Source organism: Synchiropus splendidus, chromosome 5 (assembly GCF_027744825.2).
Source record: "Synchiropus splendidus isolate RoL2022-P1 chromosome 5, RoL_Sspl_1.0, whole genome shotgun sequence".
Taxonomy (NCBI): domain Eukaryota; kingdom Metazoa; phylum Chordata; class Actinopteri; order Syngnathiformes; family Callionymidae; genus Synchiropus; species Synchiropus splendidus.
The window spans coordinates 30,352,605-30,371,479 of NC_071338.1; the positions used below are offsets into that span (position 1 = coordinate 30,352,605).

Consider the following 18,875-nt stretch of genomic DNA (forward strand, 5'->3'; position numbering starts at 1 on the left):
ATATCACTGACTCCCCACGACTCGGAGAGGTGGTTCGACCCAACAGCCACCGAGAGCCACATTATGTCCACATTCATGTTCAATAGTCTCTTTTCTAAACGTGTTTCAATACTGATGCTTAGTCAGATGAAAGGCGGTGGCTTTTTTAAATAGATGAAAATGGAAAAATATCCGCTAAAGCCCGGCTTCCTGTTTAGGCCACGTGACAAGACATGTAGCGAACCAGCGACTCAAACGTCATTCAAGCGCGACCCAAACAGGAAGCGTGCGACTCGTCACGTGATCATTCCAAGCGCGGGCGTTTGAAGTCAACAGCGGCTGCTGGCTGATCATGAGCGTCAACATCTGTAATATCCGAGGAGATTATTGAAGTTTGTGCGATGTTCTGGAGGCAAACGGACGCAGTTGTCCTCTCGCTTTCAAGATGGCGGAGCCTTCGTCTGGCGGGAGACGCGACTGGGATCAGCTGGAGCTTCACCCTCGGATCCGAGCCGCAGTGAGCCGAGGTACCAGCCGCCGACCGCTGGAGCAAGTAGCTCGAGCGTGGATCAGACATGTCGGAAACGTCAGACTGGGCGGCTCAGTGACCCGCAAGCTAAACAGTGCGAGAGCGAGAGACTGTCAAAGTGGATATTATTATTACTAGTGACGGATACATGAGGCATCTTAAAGCGTTTCAACACAATGACAAACCGTGTTGATACTGTGTCACTGAATACTGACACCTGCTGGACATAAAAAGTCCCTGCACGCCACCTGCTTGACAGAGTGAATTGTCACCGGTTTGATGATCCGGTGTGTACAATAATATCATTTAAGTCTTTGCATTCATATTGTATGATTCCAAATACGTTTTTCCAATGTTTTAAAATTAAAAATAATAAGAATAATGTGAATGGTGAATTAAGAGTTACCTTGAAATTCATTTGAAATAGAACCAGACAAGTTGAGAATCTGAGACAAACTTACATGTTCTCACCCTGAACATGGACTGTTTGTTCCTCTTCCCTCTGGCAGGAGGCTACGGTCCATCCAGACCAGAACCTCCCGTCACAGGAACAGCTTCTTCCCCTCAGCCATCAGACTGTTAAATTTGTGATCAGCCTTTGTTATTTTATTTTATATATTATATTTATATATTATTTAACAGCACTTTATTTCAGAGCACTTTCCTAGTTGGTGAACCCCCACTGACCATGGCAATAAATTTGATTCTGATTCTGATTCTCAGCCATCAGACTGTTAAATTTGTGATCAGCCTTTATTTTATTTTATTTTATTAACAGCACTTTATTTCTGGGCACTTAGTTGGTGAACCCCCACTGACCATGGCAATAAATTCTATTCTGATTCTGATTCTGATTCTAAGGGGACATGACCAAAAGAAAATAAGTTATGCGAGATCTCGCAATAATGTGAATGGGTTTATGCTACTGTTCTTTTATGAGTTCAGTAGTGACGAGTGAGTGAGGGTGGAGAGAGCGAGGAACTGCAATTGCTCTGTTTTCTGGCTACCAGTACACAGTGTTTGAGTGAAATAAAAGAAGAAACTAAACTATGGCTGTTTTTGTCTACTACCAGCAGACGCTACAATACTTTTGCAACATCTCACGCCGTTCAAATGTATTGATTCTGCTGCGAGAAGTAGAGGAGTCATGGAGGACCTGACACTGATTTCAAAACCATGCTTGCGACGAAGCACGGACTGTATGTCCTCATATTTTAGTCCAATTTCAAAATAACATTCAACGAAACTTTCCCATGGATGCTGACTCGCCATGGTGGTTTGATCAGGAAGTAGTTACGACGTCACTTCAAACTAGTATTGTGTCGCAATACTCTTGCGAGATCTCGCAATACTATTTGTCTTTCTTTTTTCTTGTCATGTCCCCTGAGGGGCTCCGTACAAACTGGGTAAAACCTGGAGAAATACATTATTTTCCAATAGGAGATTACAATGGTCCCACGCTGCTTGTGTTTCCCCTGGAGCTGCTCCATCATCCACAAAGACGTTGACAAGGAAGGTTAGCTTGTTTCAGCAGTTGCGTCCTGTTGAAACGCGACCCGTTTCTCATGACTTTAAAGATCCGAAGTGGCGCGTCGCTCATCACCTTCCTCCTCCTTCTGCAGCCAGGATCTCGTCCGTCCAGGAAATCTTGTGCTCTTCTGAGCTGGAGCTACAGAAGGCCACCGGCCTGTCTCGCTCAGACGTCCAGTGCCTTCTTCTCGCTGCAGCATCAGCCTGCAGGCACCACCCCCCTACCCCAGGTCAGGTGCTGGTCCTCCTCCCGACTCGGCAGCTTCTCCTACAGTCGTTAATCCCCGAAAATGAGCCTGACCTTTGACCTCTTCTGCTACTTCCGAATGCTCCTGTCCCTGTCTCTGCAGTGAACCTTCTTGATCTTGAGAAGTGCAAGTGGTTGGATGGTGACCTCAGGCTAAGTTTGGGATGTCCTCTGCTGGACCAGCTGCTGAGGGGGGGTCTGCCTGTAGGGGGCATCACCGAGCTGGCGGGAGAGAGCGGCGCCGGGAAGACCCAGCTGGCACTGCAGCTCTGCCTTTCCGTCCAGTTCCCCCGCCAACATGGCGGCCTGAGTTCAGGTCAGTGGCGGGTGGTGGTCGAGCCAGGGTCCGGGTCTTCTCCAGCAGGGGGTCAGGTCTGTCCTCCTGTGATACAGGAGCCGTCTTCATCTCCACCGAGGACAGCTTCCCCAGCAAGCGTCTCCAGCAGCTGATCGTAGGGCAGCGCTGCCTGCGCCAGGACGTCCCTGAAGAGCTGGTCAGAAGTCTGCGCTTCAGCGACAACATCTACGTGGAGCACGCTGCAGACCTGGTGAGACTCAGGTGCAGTCAGTGAGGCGCCTGGCTGGACTTCAACACGTGTCTTCACTGATCAGTTGCCAAGTGTGGAAACAGAAACAGCTTGATAACTTCATTCTAAAAACAAGACGTTTCCTGCTATTTGCATGTATTTCTGCAGTAACTTCCTTCGAGACTGAGACCCTTCACTTCTGTTGCTAAACACAAATCGTTGCCTGAAAATTTAGTGCTCAAAATGATGTAGTTCATGTCAGTCAAAAGCCTTTGAATACAAGTGAAAAATATATTTGGATCAGTCTAGTTCTTATTGCTTAGTTTCGTCACAACCCAAACAAGCACGATGCACTGGAGCTTCAGGTTTGTTGTCTATGTTGTTGGTGAACAGAATCTCCTCAGAAGCAAGTCAGGTAAACTCAGTGATCCGTGTGATCCAGGCGGCTCTGCAGAAGTGCCTCACCCAGCGAGTCCCCCTGCTGCTGGCTCGTGGAACCGTCCGCCTCCTGGTCGTGGACTCGGTGGCGGCACTCTTCAGGTGTGAGTTTGAAGCCGACGACTGGGTGAACAGAGCGAGGGAGCTGACGGGTCTGTCGTCCACGCTGAGGCACCTGAGTGACCAGTTCGGAGCCGCTGTGCTGTGCATCAACCAGGTGATGGAACTGTGATGCGCCGATACATCAGTCAGAACACACACACACACACACAGTTGAAGATGCCCAGGAGAAGATGCTGAGGTGAAAATACTGAGAAGATACTGAGGTTGAAGATACAGAGGAGAAGATACTGAGGAGAAGATACAGAGGAGAATATACTGAGGTTGAAGATACTGAGGTTGAATATATATAGGAGAAGATACTGAGGTTGAAGATACTGAGGTTGAATATATATAGGAGAAGATACTGAGGTTGAAGATACTGAGGTTGAATATATATAGGAGAAGATACTGAGGTTGAATATATATATATATAGGAGAAGATACAGAGGAGAAGATACTGAGGTTGACGATACAGAGGAGAAGATACTGAGGTTGAATATATATATAGGATAAGATACAGAGGAGAAGATACTGAGGAAATGATGCTGAGGAAATGATGCTGAGCTTGAAGATACTGTGGTGAAATACTGAGGAGAAGATACAGAGGTTGAATATACATTGGAGAAGATACAGAGGAGAAGATACAGAGGCGACCATACTGAGGTTGAAGATACAGAGGAGGAAGACGACGGGTGGAGGCCTTACTCTGCTCCACACAACAACCTAAACCCTCCATGTGTGTTTCAGGTGACGGACGTCTTCAGCTCTGACGGCAGTTTGGGGTGAGTAGAGTCTTGTGTAGTGAGGTTTGCACCTGCAGCGCTTCACAGCAGGATTGTGGGTAACCACCTCTCCCTCAGCCCCCTGTCCTCCGGCGTGGCCCCGGCTCTGGGACTCACCTGGGCCAACATGGTCACGATCCGCCTCATGATGCACCGACTGAGGGAGCAGGTGAGCCAGAGCGGACAGTGTAGCGCCCTCCGCAGGCTGGAGGTGGTGTTTGCTCCTCACCTGGCAAGGGACGGATGCCACGTGGCTGTCTGGATGGAGGGAGTCCGAGGAGTCCAGAGACCTGAGTCCTCATGAGCTGGCCTCTGAGCTTGGAGCGTCTTGAACTTTATTTGCGACGGCATGAACATTCATGTGACAACAGTTATTAAACCACAATCGGCTGGGAAACCTGTCATTTTTAAAGAGATTAAATGAAAATGTGCTGTGGTTTTATGCTTACATAATTGAATGCTCATCATAAATTTGGCGTCTGTTTGTTTCTTAATATGTTAGTTTTATCATTTTTTACTAGTTATTTATTTACTATACTTTTACTAGTAAATGTAAAAATCGGACAATTTAGCTTTTTCCAGAAAATATTAAGTAAAGAAAACAGAAAAACCTAAGACCAGAAAGATTTTTGGTGAATATCTTGTGTTTGAAAAGTGACCATCGTAGATCAGGACGTGGCAAAGATTAGTAAGGCTGAAGTGAGAAGGGCATTGAAGAGGATGAAGAGTGGAAAGGAAGTGGGTCCTGATGATACACCTGTGGAGGTCTGTAAGTGTTTAGGAGAGGTGGCTTGAACATTTAACAAGGTCTCTGAGAGTGAGAAGATCCCTGAGGAATGGAGGAGAAGTGTGGCGGTGCCCATCTTCAACAACAAGTGAGATACGCAAGCAACAGTTTGGCTTCATGCCAAAAAAGAGCACCACAGATGCAGTGTTTGTTTTGAGGATGTTCATGGATAAGTACGGAGAAGGTCAGAAGGAGCTCCATTGTGTCTTTGTGGACCTGGAGAAAGCATACGACAGAGTGCCGAGAGAAGAGTTGTGGTATTGTATAGGGAAGTCTGGAGTGGCAGAGAAGTGTGTTGGAGTGGTGCAGGACATGAATGTCAGGTGTGAGACAGTGGTGAGGTGTGCTGCAGGTGTAACAGAGGAGCTCAAGGTGGAGGTGGGACTGCACCAAGGCTCAGCTCTGAGCCCCTTCTTGTTTGCCAAGGTGATGGACAGGTTGACAGACAAGAAGCCCCTTGGACAATGATGTTTGCAGATGACGTTGTGATCTATGGTGAGAGCAGGGAGCGAGTAGAAGATAAGCTAGAGAGGTGGAGGTTTGCCTTAGAAAGGAGAGGAATGAAGGTTAGCCGCAGTAAGACGGAATACATGTGTGTGAATGAGAGGGAGCCAAGTGGACAGGTGAAGTTACAGGATGCAGAGATGAAGAAGGTGGAGGGTTTGAAGTATGGAGGCTCCTGTCCAGGGCCATGGAGAGTGTGAGAAAGAGGTGAAGAAGTGGCTGGATGGAGATGGTTTGGACATGTACAGAGGAGAGAGAGAGCCAGTACATTGGTAGGAAGATGCTGAGGTTGGAACTGCCAGGCAGAAGGTGGAGAGGAAGGCCACAGAGGAGATTGATGGAGGTGGTGAAGGAGGACATGAGGTTTGAGAGAAGAGGAAGCAGAGGACAGGGGGAGATGGAGGAAGATGATCTGCTGTGGCCCCCCGCAAAGGGAGAAGCTGAAAGAGAGAAGAGAGAGAAAGAAGAAGAAGATATTGTGTTTGAAAAGCGAATTTGTGCATCAGGTGCTCATCGTCGACAGCGTGGACTCGCGAGTTTTACCGTTCAATGTCTCGGTAGAACGTGTGACGTTATGAAATCAGGGGAAAATAAGGCGAGAAAATGAATGATGCAACAGCGCCCTCAAGTGGGTATCAAGTGTGTTGCAATATGCGAAATAAAGTAAAACAAGCGACTTTGTAAAATCGAAATGTGTACGAAATATAAAAAACACACGCACAATTAACTACACCTGCGTCACTCCCGGATCCTAAAGCTGATGTTGGTAAGTCATTTTCTCGGTTACTTAAATTTCCTCGCGGCGGCGCTACCGGACATTTCCGTCGATGACTGATGACGTCAGATAAGTTTGTTTACTTCTTTAACGCTCAAAAAGTGGCAAAGTCCACCTGTTGGCACTCACCGTTGATGTCTGGCGTGTAATGTATAGACAAAAAATATTTCAATATTTACAAGTGTTCTCCGGTGACGTGGCAGTAAAGAGGCGAAGCCATTTTGCGATGTGCTGAGGAGCAGACTCGTGTTGGACAGGTGAAGCTGTGTGTCCTTCTGCTTCTCTCAATCTGTTTCTGAGCGAACACTAAAAAAACGTGTTTGTGTTACAACTATTTACAATATTTATTTAGAAACTGCACAGCGTATTCGCGTCGTTTATGTTCATAGATGCAGCATGTGGAGTGCTTGATAAACTTGAGGGGAAACTAGTGCAAATATGATCGCTCAACATACAAATGGTACGATACAATGTAAACATTAACTGTAATTTAGGTTTAGTAGTCGCTGCGTGGTGACGTCACCAGAAAAACGATAAAGCGAGACCGAACTTCTGGGTGTTTTAGTCACGTTTCCGTGTATATATCACACCCCAAACATCAACGGTGAGTGGACATTCATGGCGACTTGCAACAGTTGGCGTCCGCTCTTGTGACTGAATTGAAATGAACTTATCAGACGTCATCAGTCGGAAATACGACACAGGAACCATTACGTAGCATGTTGTCGTGGCCGAGTGGTTAAGGCGATGGACTAGAAATCCATTGGGGTCTCCCCGCGCAGGTTCGAATCCTGCCGACAACGCAAGAACCTTTTTTGTTTTTGGCCGTCACGTGATCAACGAGCAGGTGATCGACGTTGAACATGATGCTCTACAGAGCCAACAGCTGGAGAGGTCGTCGTGGTCTTCCACCTCGCGCCTTTTATATGACGAACCGTGAAGGTCGAACCTTCAGTCACTCATCTACGGTGTTTAATCTTAAAAGCTTCATGGTTGATCATCGTGTGATGCTCTGAAACACGAGAAAGAAAACAGAACGTGCTTGAACATGTCAGTTTATTATGTAAAAAGAATGACATTTGAAGATCATGACACAATAATTAAAAAATAAAAACCTCCAACCGATCACCGGAAGATTGATATAGTCGGAGTTTCTCTCAGGGCAGCAGCAAGCTTAAACTTGTCGGCGAGTGAAGCGGCGTGCGCCAGGGAGCACGTCGGTCGACGGACCTTCCGCCGCGCACGTCCACGACTCTGTCAGCTAATGACTCGGGACCGTTCCAATAAAATACTTGATTATGTCGAGCAACTCCAGCCAAGAGTTTAACGGTGACAGCTCGAGATCCAGGAAGCTTGAGACGTCTCAGGCAGCGATCAGCTCGGTTTGATCAAACACTAAAACGCAATCTGAGCTTGAAAAGTGACTTGTTGTGGTGGTCAATGCCCAAAGTTTTGACAATCTTGCCAAACAGTTCATGCCTCGGAACTGCATCACCAGTGAGCTAAACGTAACTCCTCTGCCCCATGAGCTGCAGCGGAGCCTGGTCCGGTCACAATGCACTCCCGGCAGGAGAGATGCTCCATATACCACGACACTAGTCGCTTCATGGCAAGGCAGCATGGACTCACAGACAGCTGAACAGTGTTGATGAATCTCAGAGTGAACGACCCCCCCGCCCTTCCCCAACATTCTTCATCACAGCATGGGAACCCCCCTCACACCCCTGACTTAGTGTCAACGACCCACAAAAAACACCAGCATGTTGTCCAGTAAAAGTGGCCCTCCATATCCAGCAGAAGTCATCCGGTCACACTCGGGTGAGAAATTCCAGATTTAAAAAAGCCACGGAAATCCAGTGCAAAATTCCAAAGTTGATAAAAGAGCGAGAAGAGTCGTCAAATCGGGTTGACGATGCAAAGAGGCGTGTGTTGTTCAGGTACTGCTGGAAAGGTTTGGCGTCGCAGGAAGACCTTCGAGGTCCCCCCAAGACTGGAAGTTTAAAAATAAGATAACTGGGCCCAGAGAGAGTAAGATATGCCGGTGGAACTATTCACATTCAGTCTTAGAGCAGCTGCAGTTGCCGTGGATATGCACAGGTTCAGTGAAGCAGCAGGTCCGAGCCAACAGGCGACTAAAAAGGTGACGTGAAATCCACATGGTTTTGATAAAAAATTCATCCCGACCGACCAGGAGTCTCCCGTCGGTTGGAAAAGCTAAAAACAGTCTCCATGAGGACGGAGGCCCGGCGTCACCCTAACCCTGGTATCTCCAATGATGAAGGCGCACCACAGGCGTCCGTCTGGAGACCCTCTGTTCCTGAAGCGTCCACAGCGTCTCACTACCAGGGGCGTCTCCACACCAGACTTCGATCTTGCATGCGATAAAAACAAACAAGACTCAGTGAGAGTTTCAGAGTTTCTCTTCCGTATCTCCCGCCCCGCCTGAAGGGAGCCAGCTCAGACGGAGAACTCGGACCCGGCGCGACGCCCCGTGGTCTGGAGCAAGAGGCGCCGCAGTCGTAAGCCCGTGAAGGGGTTGCACCAGAGCAGCGAGGGCGGCCCGCCGAACACCGTCTTCATGCCGTCCCACCTCACGCGCCGCTCCCACGTGGGCTTCTCGTTTTTCAGACGTTCAATCTCCTGGAAGACATTTGAAGTCCTCAGAGACTGGGATCAGGCAGAACCGCACACAGGGAAAATGCTTGGCTTTAGTGAAACACACCGTCATTTACGGACCGTAAGGTCACAGGTCATAGCTTAACTAGATTGACTCGCACTATCATGACCTTCAGAGGTCCTTACCCTATTAAAATACAAATGAAGAGTAGGTTTAAAACAAGAAGGACAGGAGTTCTCTTCAGGGACCTGCAGGTAGGAAACGTAAGCAGAAACCTACTGTCTCATCGTTGCAGATGGAGTGAATCTGGGTTCCGAACATGACGGCTGTGAAGGTGAGGAAGAGGATGGCTTCCAGACAGAGGAAGATCAGCAGCAGCACGGACACGCCCGGAGAGAACTCGCTGCACTCTGCTCGCACAAAACACAAGATTTCTTCTTACTCTTCATAAAGAAAACACCGAGCTTTGCAGAAAATGACCGCAGTGATTCTCCCACATATAGTTTCTTTTATAAATGCATCTTTATTATTTAGCCTGTCAGTGTTCAGGTGAAGCACATGTCCAAGTTGTGATGGCCTGATGAGGCTTCTCACCAAAGGGTCCTCCTTTTCAAAGCTCAGTAGGTGGCGCTCTTGGTTTAAAAATGAAGTGAAGCTCAAATCAAAATCTACTGAAGCAGACAGCGCCATCTAGTGGGCGTTGAAGATGATGACAACATCTGATGAAGCCCATCAGCACCATATAAATATTTCGCTATCTCATCTCATCCTGCATTTTTAAAACCACATTTCTATCAATTGTACCAACAATGAAGTAGTCTACCCTGGAGTACACACAGCAGTCTTTAAAATGACACGAAAATCCCTGGCACACACTTGGCTTGCAGGGATTTCAGAAACAATATGTCACTCCCTGTTGGTCCACAAAGACTTTGACACTGACATTCACAGACTTGACGAGAAGCTTTCTAGACTCATGGCCTGGACCTGAATCCTCTCAGTGAAAGGATGGACGTGAGTTGACTGTTGACAGCAACACACAGAGGTCACTCGTCTGCTTTCATAATGAAAATAAGACCAAGTATGTACATCAAAGTACTGATATCTTTGATATAGTTTGACATGAGAAAACCAATAGCAGCCAGACAGCTCATTGGAGAGAAAACATTTGAAATCATTTGAGCTGCCAAGCGCAGTGCAGACATAAAAGGGTGTGATCAAAGGCCAACATGAATCTCCCCAAATGTGTATTTAATTCACTTGTTTTTGTCCTTTGATCTCGCGCTGTCTGTCTGCGAGCTGTGTCGGCCTCAGCTGTTGCAACTGGTGAGTAGTTTGTGACAAGAAAAGTCGCCTCACCGTCCCACTGGAGTTTGATACAGGTGAAGAAGTGCATGCCGCTGAGGCCGAGGGCGTGCGCCGAAATCAAGGCTATGTACATCTGAGGAGAGAGAAGACGTTAGTGGGGGCTGAAGAAACACTGGGGAGGCATCAAGAACACTTGAAGAAGAGTCTTTTCCATGAATTAAATGTTGGCTTTGAAACATCACCTCAACATTTACAGAAACACAGCGCTCCTCACGGCTCACAGAGATTTGTTTCTCTAAAAAGGCTTGTTTAAGCTTCTCTAAAGACATCATGACTGAAAGTTCTGATCAGTTGAAAGCAGATCGCAAAGGATTGTGGGTAGTTTGGGCCGACCTCTGATCCGCGCGCAGTGAGCAGACGACCACATGCTTTTTTTGAGCGAGGCATCATTTGGATACAAAGATGCACATCCAGATCCAGATCATTCTTTCAACCAAAACCACTGTCCTTACACAAATTTTATCAACATATTTCACCTTCTGTATTCGGCGGGTAATGAGGTCAAAGCAGACAGCAGATGGTGGTAGCTCTAAAGCTCTCCTTCATAACACACGCCAGACATGAAGAAGCGTCGCATGTCAAAACGTCAGTAAATCCAAATTTGTCTTCATAGTCACATGACAGATGATTTATTCAATCGTAAGGGAGGTTGTATTAACTGACAATGTCTGTTTTCAGTCTGTTTAAACCGCAGCTCCTCACGTGACCGGATCTGCTGCCTGGCCAATTGAAACTAACTATAGAACGTTCTAAAAAAAAAACCCACAATGGCACTAAAAACACAACTTCAGCTCATCTTCAACCAGCCCAGACAGTTTTACTGAAATTCGTCCATCTGTCTTGGAGTGGTTGCTCAACAAACACATGCACAATTGAATGGTCATAGTCCTAACAGAGAACCCCCGAAACGATTTGAGGAGAAGATAAATACACAACTCTGGGTCCTTGAAGCAAGAATCAGCAGTTTACAGCATCAATTTCAAAATAAGGGCAAAAATGTAACAGCGGAAAAACCCTGTGAATTTCGTAACTCACTTCTGTTAGGAGAAAAAACTCAAACTTAGTTCAGAGAAATCCACTTTCTGAAAAAAATCTAAAGAGTTTTCCTCAGTCAAAAACTACGACTCAAGTTTGCAAACCAGCATCTTCACTGGCGCCACATGTCTTGGTAAAGACTGAGTCGTGTTGGAAGCCCTCAGACAGAAGGTCAGCACTCAGAAAGGAAGTGGCAGTATTAAACATTATGTGCACACAGCTGAGCTGAAGGAGGAGGGGTGTTGTGGCAGCTGCCTCACATCAACAGGTGCAGACCCCTTCAAGAGTGTAGCTCAGGCCTGAGGAGGTTTCTGAGAAGTTCTTGTGCTCGTGCAACCAGAAGTGAAAATAGCAAACGGTTTCTACTTACAGTAAAAAGGACGAAGAATCTCTGGTTCTTTTCGCCCACGCAGTTGTTGACCCAGGGACAGTGGTGATCCATCTTCCTGATGCATCGCTTACAAATGCTGCAGCCAGAGAGACAGACGTGGGTCAGGAGCAGCTCAAACGTGCACAGAACAGGGGTCGGCGGACTGACCTGCAGTGGTGCGCCCTCTCAGGTTTGATGCTGCAGCACTTGGGACATTTGTAGATGACCTCACCAGGCTTCAGCTGCAAACTGTCCATGTACTCTTTGGTGGCGTTGCCCTTTGGAACTGCACCCTGTTAGAGATCAGATGGAGGCTTTTAATTCGAGCCAAACTGACGTGAAGATGCACCTGCTGTTTGAGAGCAAAAATACCACAGACAATCCTCAACTATAGAATTAGATGTGAAGCTATTGCTGTTCCCATACAGTTGTACACATTAAACATCAAAGTGTTTCCAAGAGTCAACTGCTTCTGCTGAGATACTGAGTCACGCAAACCACAATGAAGCGCGATCATGTGACATTGACTTCCCCAGAATGGACCTGAGTCATGGTTGGAACAGCAGGGCAGGAAACCTGAGACATGAGCTGACCTCTCCCAGGCTGTTCCCATCTCAAATGTTTCCAGAAACTGGACGAGCAATAACCATCGCCACGCTGAGACTGATCATTTATGTGGGATTCACTTCTCCTCACCGGGTCGGTCAGCATGGTGCGCAGATGCGAGGCCAGCGCCAAGACAGCGAGGGAGTTGAAGGCGGCACCGTTGAGCAGCGAGTACCAAAAGTTCCTTGCAGGCAGCAGCATGACAAAGTTGACCACGAACTCAGCGTAGAGGACCAGGAACCAGGTGATGGTGGCACACACCATTCCGCAGCTGTCCTGGATGAACCACAGCGGCCGGTTTCCACTGGAGTGACCCGCGTGGGAACCCCCCACCATCACCCCTGCCGCCATGCTCCCTGACTCCACGTCGCTGCCGGCGGAGAGCAGCGGATGGTGCTGCTCCATGTCTCGCAGTCGGTGGTTGGAAGACTGCATCCTGTCCTGAGGAGGAGATTGTTGCAACCATTTAATCTCTGTCATGAACAGATCACCATACTCATAAACATCTATATTCTCTCTCTGTTCTAAAGTCATCACAGGTGATGACTAAACAAACAGCACTGAGAGCCGGGTGACTTGGATGTCTTCAACTACACTGATAACTGAGTTCAGTGCAAACTCGATGGCACTGAAATCTATGGATTTCAACAACCAATTCAATGAAACCTCACTGACAGCGCCGCTTACTGAGCTCTAAAAAGAAGGACACTAATTCATGAAACCAAACAGCCCATCCTCTCTACAAGTGAGGTAGTGAGGTATCAAGAAACAGTACTGAAGGGTTGATGAAACACTGTCCTCATATCCACTAGAAGGTGCTCTTGGTATAGAAATGTTAGGTTTCACTGAATTAGTTGTTCAAGTTCAAACATTTTACAGCGGACAGTGCCATCTGATGGCCTCTGAAAATAAGGACACGTTTCATGACACCTCAGCGAACCATCACGTATAAAGTTTCTTTCAAAGGGAACATTTTCAGGGGACCAACTGCATGTGCATCACACACAATGTCAAGTCAAAGTCATGACCAAAGCATCCCTGATGATGAAATGGCATTGTGCCACCTGGATCTAAGTCAAAAACACCTTTGCCCAACACTGGTGCACTTCCACACTGATGTTTAAGAGTCAACTGTAATTCAATCATTCTGGTGTCAAAAATTAAAATGCAATTATTTCATTATGAATTGATAAAATTCCTTTTCAAAAATAGATTCACAGCCCTAATTCATGTCACGAACGAAGTAGAAAATTCCGCAGTTTGAGAGCACATAAAGAACCCCAAGCATCTATGTGATAGCTTCCTTCCTACTGTATATATTTCGGGTATACACTACCACAGAGCTTTTATTTGGAAGCAACCATGAAAACCTGTCTCTGGCTGCTGTGTCAAGGTCAGTAATAATCCAGCAGGACCAAACAGAAAAAGCTCAAAGCTTCTAGAAAAATCAATGGCTGCCTGCAGGGACCGTAGGGAAACTGATCCAGGAGATGAGATGGGCGCGTGCGTGCGTGCGTGCGTGCGTGCGTGTGTCAGGAATACAGGCTTATAATATTTCTGAGGTTCTGCTGCTCAGCACCCTGAGGTTAACACAGATAGTGACTGTATGTGTTGGACTTTTATTTATGAATAATACAATCATTTATTGTCCACTCATTGTCTTCTCCAGCCCCCCAATAATCCAATACATTTAAGAGCATCAGTCCAGGTGCTATAGATACAAAGGAGCAGGTCATGGAGTGTTCACGCAATAGTGTAAAGTCCAGTACTTCTATAGGGATAAATTCTATAATAAGTGTATAATGACACACACAGCATTGTGTAACTAGAAGAAAACCGTTCCTAGTTTTTACTTCAAATCACGATGACAAGAGTCGCTGTTAGGCCCAACATGCTAATTGAGAACTCGAGTCTCCAAACTAGTGCTGTGTTTTAAAAAAATCGATTTTCTGATTCTGAATCGATTCGTACATCAATTCCATAAAATCGATTCGTAGGTCCAAAGATCGGATTAATACTATTAATTTACGTTTTAACACATATTCTTCGGGTGAAGTCCAAGCCCTTTGACGACCTCATGAGTCACGTGACGCGACATCAACCAGCGCCCCTTTCCAAGCCATCCACCGGGTACAACAAATGAAACTCGAGCGAACGTTACCACTACCGGGCAACTCTGCACGCACTGTCTGTTATCCCAAACATGCACCAGTCAGTAAAAGAAAACGTGAAAAGTAAGCTTCAGTCAGCAGTCAGGGTCGGCATTACAAGTGATACGTGGACATCTGTGGCTTCGTAATCTTACGCGAGTCTGACAACTCACTATATTGATGAGGAGTGGAACCTTTTGTCGTACGTGCTACAGACCACAGAGAACTGTTTACATACTGCGCAATGACCGTCAGGTTGCTGTGAAGTCCGTAACCAGCACTCTGTTTACATTTTCAGTGGCTGAGAATATCTTTTTTTCATTTTGATAATAACATAAAAATGCATTAGTATTAAACAGCAGCATCTTTAGGGTGAATTTTTAATGTCCTATTTCTAATAATGCACCAGTCCCATGAGCAGTCACATCTGGCCTTCTGTCTGGATCTTTATTATCATTTACTATGAATCCTTCATTACTTTCCTGTTGAATGTCAATATGATAATCGTATTAATACGTTGCGTAACTTGTCATGTGATTATGGCAACAGCTCAGAAAATGGTTTAAATACTCACCTGAATCGAGATTGGATCGGATCAAATCAAATCGTGATAATCGATTCTAAGTCATGAGAATCGGAATCGAATCAATTCTTGAAATTAGAATCGATACCCAGCCCTAGTCCAAACATCTTTACACTTCAGAAACAACCACACAAACAGAATCTCGCACACACATCAGAGCGCGTTCTGGCTCGCTCTGAAAATGTCAGTCATTCAGCCCAGAATATGCCTGTCCAAATATGCCTCAGTCATTTCCTGCTTTTGCATTCTTCTCTGTTTGTCTGTGATTTTCATGCAGTGTGTGGAAGTTACCATCACAATATAAACAGCAGCAAGGGACTAGAACTACTCGTCATTAGTCCTCCGGTCATGTGATCACGCTCGCGGGTTTCTTGTGCTTACGACAGAGGTTTTTCATTTCACTGGTCTAAACTCATCCACTGCGCACACATTTGTGAGCGCTCCATGTCAGAATCAAAGACACAGAAGTGCTTTCTTTAATAATGATCAAGTGACATATTTGAGAGCACGATTTCCTGTCGACTTACTGCTACACGTCAAAAGACAGTCTCTTTTCTGGACCATGGTCTGGAGCCTGTCAGTCCTCGGGTTTATTGGGTTTCAAACCAGGGTTTGACTCCCAGGAAACCCAGGGATCATGCAGACTGAGCTTGACAGCACACACACTACACACAACTGAGAGTCACTTATCAGCACGCCCTCACTGCTCATGCTGAAACTGAATACCAGCCCTTCTGAAAATGTATTTGATCTAATTAAGACAATGGATGACGGTTCACAGATACGAAACTACACATCAGCAACAGCTTTTGATTCTCAGAGAATGTTCTCTTCGACCACTGCCACTTTCTTGACTTCAGTTTTTCTCTTTTTTAAATCTTCTTTCACCTCACATTGAAGGGATTTTTTTTTCTGCCTCAGCTTTTTCCATGCTCTGCTTCTGTCCCTCACTCATGAAAAGGACCCACAGACAGCAGCGTTTCAGTGCTTCGGCGGACAATGCTGTAATTATAGACCTGCTGACAACACTTCGGTTGATCACTGTGTCATTTTCCCATTTAAGTTAGACAACTATCAGCGGCTTTTGTAGAGCAGCCACGCTTGTTAGGCTTATTGATCCCAGCTGTGATCAATAAGGGGGAGGTCCATTAAGAAAGACAAGCTTCTTTCACAGGAGTCTCGCTGCCAGGGAGCGCAAAAAAAAAAACAAAAAAAAAACATCCGCTGCCCTCACTTCCTTTTTTCAGCGGTAATCCAACCACAGTTGGTGTGGTCACGAACCTTCACCCGTAGAATATTGCAACAAATTTGGCCTGAAAGTTACACAATATTAAGCCCATGAGGTTTCAACCAGAACACGAACACACCTATTCATGCCATAAACACAGTTTATTATACAATGTATAATGAACTATTAGTAGATCATTTATCTATTAGTTAGAAATCAGACGGAACTAAGCAAGCGTAGTCACTCTGAAACTCCTTCCGGCAAACCTCCAGTTTGTCTGTGGAACTAAGGAATGCTACTTGTCAACATTTTCCGGGAAAGTGGAAAACCATCTTGCCTCCGTTTGCTGGGCAAAGGCAGGACTACTTACCTGATATGGTAGTTTTCCTCTCTACAAAGACATGCTGGGATGAGGCCCCTGTGGTCCGACAGACTGGATGTATTGAGCCTGAATCCTGCTCACCTGTGAAAGAACCGTTGATGTTTTTATGTCAGCAAATATGGTCCTTAGAAATTATCATCAGCGTGCTCTTAAAGAAATCATCTGCAAGTTCATTATCATGAGCGCTCTGTTTTTGCTCAGCAAACACGTCCTCTCTCTGCGCTGCAAGATCATGACAAACAACAAGTTAGGTGACCTCTCACCTTTGCCAACCCATGACAAACTTGTGTATGAAAACTACATTTTTAATGAATGGTCACGCTGTAAGCTCAGACTCAAGGTCGTGAACTTTAAGCACTTTAATCCCAAGCACTGTTGTCACTAAGATATGTTTTAAAAATTAACTGCACTTCAGTACAAAATGTATGAATTTCTAGCACTTCCTTCTGCATCTCAGTGCCTGATTCCCCCATGACTGGTAGCCAAATTTCATCTCAGATTGTTTGGCGATTTGAAATTTAAGATACGCTACTAAGGCGTGTCAGGAGCTTGATAGAGAAACAGTGACTTAAAATAAAATTTAAAAATGGATCACTGAGACACAGGAAATGACAGAAAACGAGAAGGTAAATGTTTAGATTTTGTATGTGAACTGTGAACGATAACATGGCTGATAAGATGAGATGGACATTTATAGAAGAAAGAAAATGAATACATGAAAGCTCTGCGATAGACTTACACATCTCCAACCTGCAAGCTCTCACAAATATATATTTCTTATCTGCTGTCAATACGCTCCATTTGTAAAATAAAGCTTTCATAAACAATTGCAGGTTTATCAAAGCCCAATGGGATATCAGTTATCAATTATCTTATTAACTAAAATATGTGATTAATCTGCGTTTCACCACCTCTCTGACCTCTTTTGTGTACCGGTACTTCAGATCGATCATCTACTCGTTGGCCACCACTCTCAAGGAAAATGTAAATAATTGTATTTATAGGTGGTTTACATATGATTTACATGGAGAGAAAAGGTCCTTCCTGAAACCTCCATAAGCTAAACAGAATTGTGTTTTACACAAATGACTATTCAAAATGGTTGTTTGAATTCATAAATAAAGTATGCTCACATTAATACATTATCCAACCTTAAACTCAGATGAAAGTGTGTCAATTTGGTTTGACAGACGAGCTGAACAAACAACAATAAATAAATTATTAGACTTAAAACCTGAGATCACAACGTCATAACTGAAGTCATTTTAAAGTTACAGAGTTGTTTATTTACCTCATTGACTTAACGGTATTATTCAACATCACGACATGACACCTGAAAATCAAATCAAGCATTGCTTTATTTAATATTTGATCCACAACATGGTTGCCTACCATGTTGTTTACAACCACAGCAGGATTTCTATAATAGTTGCTAAATGTTTGTATCATGTAATTTTACTAACATGGATTTATGGAATTGTGAAAAAAGGTTCCCCTTTTGTTGACATTTTTAAAATCTACTTTTATTTAGTATTGTTATTTAAACCGTAACCAATCAATTTTGCCACTTCTTTGGTTACCTTTGTTGCTTGTTGAGTCAGGCATTTACACTTAATGATAAACGGTGCCTTGTTGCATCAGAAAGACATTTAAAGATGAGTCCAGATTAAGCTTCATAAGATTTACTTGGCTGTGGTTTACTGCCTATTGCGTGGTCGATATCGCGACTGCTTTCATAGATAAGAAACAAAAACGTTTACTTATTGAGGTTCCAATGGAAACCCGTTTAAAACGAGCCCCATTGTCGTGATCGGAGACTTCAGGTTCCGACCTTCGCTATCACGCTGACAAGCCGGTCTCCATCAGCTTTGAAGCGGCACAGGACGGGAGATTAGGAGCCCGATTTACTTAACCAAAAGGTCGTCGGTTCGAACCCTTCCTTAAAAAACATTGCACGAGTGACGATAACGCCGCAAGATAAACGTAAACAGCGGCGTTTCTTGCCTCACCTGCGACCGGACTGACAGCGAAATCTGGCCACTAGCAGAAGCTAGGCTAGCGAGCTAACACTGTACACATCCAACGTGCGTGCGGATAACGGGATAACCCACCGTGATATTTGTGTGTCGAACTCAGGCAACCTCTCCCGTGGATTTCGACGCCTCTTTAATTGAGGAATTGTGCAGCTCAAGGGCGTCGGTACCCAAAGAAGGAGCAGCACCTACACATCCTTTGACAACGAGCTGACAGCGAGCATCGGAACTTCCGGGTCCACCTCGGCCTTTTCCGTGACCACCTCGTCTTTCTCCGGCAGAGCGCAGCCCAGTGGCTGTTCA

At 45.5% G+C, this 18,875-nt stretch overlaps 2 protein-coding genes and 1 non-coding gene across 4 annotated transcripts; 2 read left to right on the forward strand and 1 right to left on the reverse strand.

Annotated features, from left to right (window-relative positions):
- Positions 1-279: 279 nt before the first annotated feature.
- Positions 280-4,795, forward strand: xrcc3 (X-ray repair complementing defective repair in Chinese hamster cells 3). Of its 2 annotated transcripts, XM_053865785.1 has the most exons (7): positions 280-506; positions 2,131-2,268; positions 2,389-2,601; positions 2,679-2,833; positions 3,255-3,467; positions 4,100-4,134; positions 4,213-4,795. In XM_053865785.1, exons 1-7 carry the CDS (start codon positions 425-427, stop codon positions 4,436-4,438), a joined length of 1,062 nt encoding a protein of 353 aa, XP_053721760.1. In that variant the 5' UTR covers positions 280-424; the 3' UTR covers positions 4,439-4,795. The 2 variants fall into 2 exon arrangements, with proteins under 2 accessions (XP_053721760.1, XP_053721761.1); XM_053865786.1 differs by lacking the exon at positions 2,131-2,268.
- A 2,126-nt stretch (positions 4,796-6,921) lies between these two features.
- On the forward strand, positions 6,922-7,003 carry trnas-aga (transfer RNA serine (anticodon AGA)). The gene has a single exon. It is a non-coding gene; the product is annotated as a tRNA-Ser (tRNA).
- Positions 7,004-7,256: 253 nt separating this feature from the next.
- zdhhc7 (zinc finger DHHC-type palmitoyltransferase 7) lies at positions 7,257-18,832 on the reverse strand. Its single transcript, XM_053866764.1, has 8 exons — positions 18,651-18,832; positions 16,528-16,620; positions 12,287-12,637; positions 11,759-11,883; positions 11,591-11,687; positions 10,177-10,258; positions 9,097-9,227; positions 7,257-8,840 (listed from the first exon to the last, which is right to left on the reverse strand). Exons 3-8 carry the CDS (start codon positions 12,629-12,631, stop codon positions 8,658-8,660), a joined length of 963 nt encoding a protein of 320 aa, XP_053722739.1. The 5' UTR covers positions 12,632-12,637; positions 16,528-16,620; positions 18,651-18,832; the 3' UTR covers positions 7,257-8,657.
- Between the last annotated feature and the right edge of the window lie 43 nt (positions 18,833-18,875).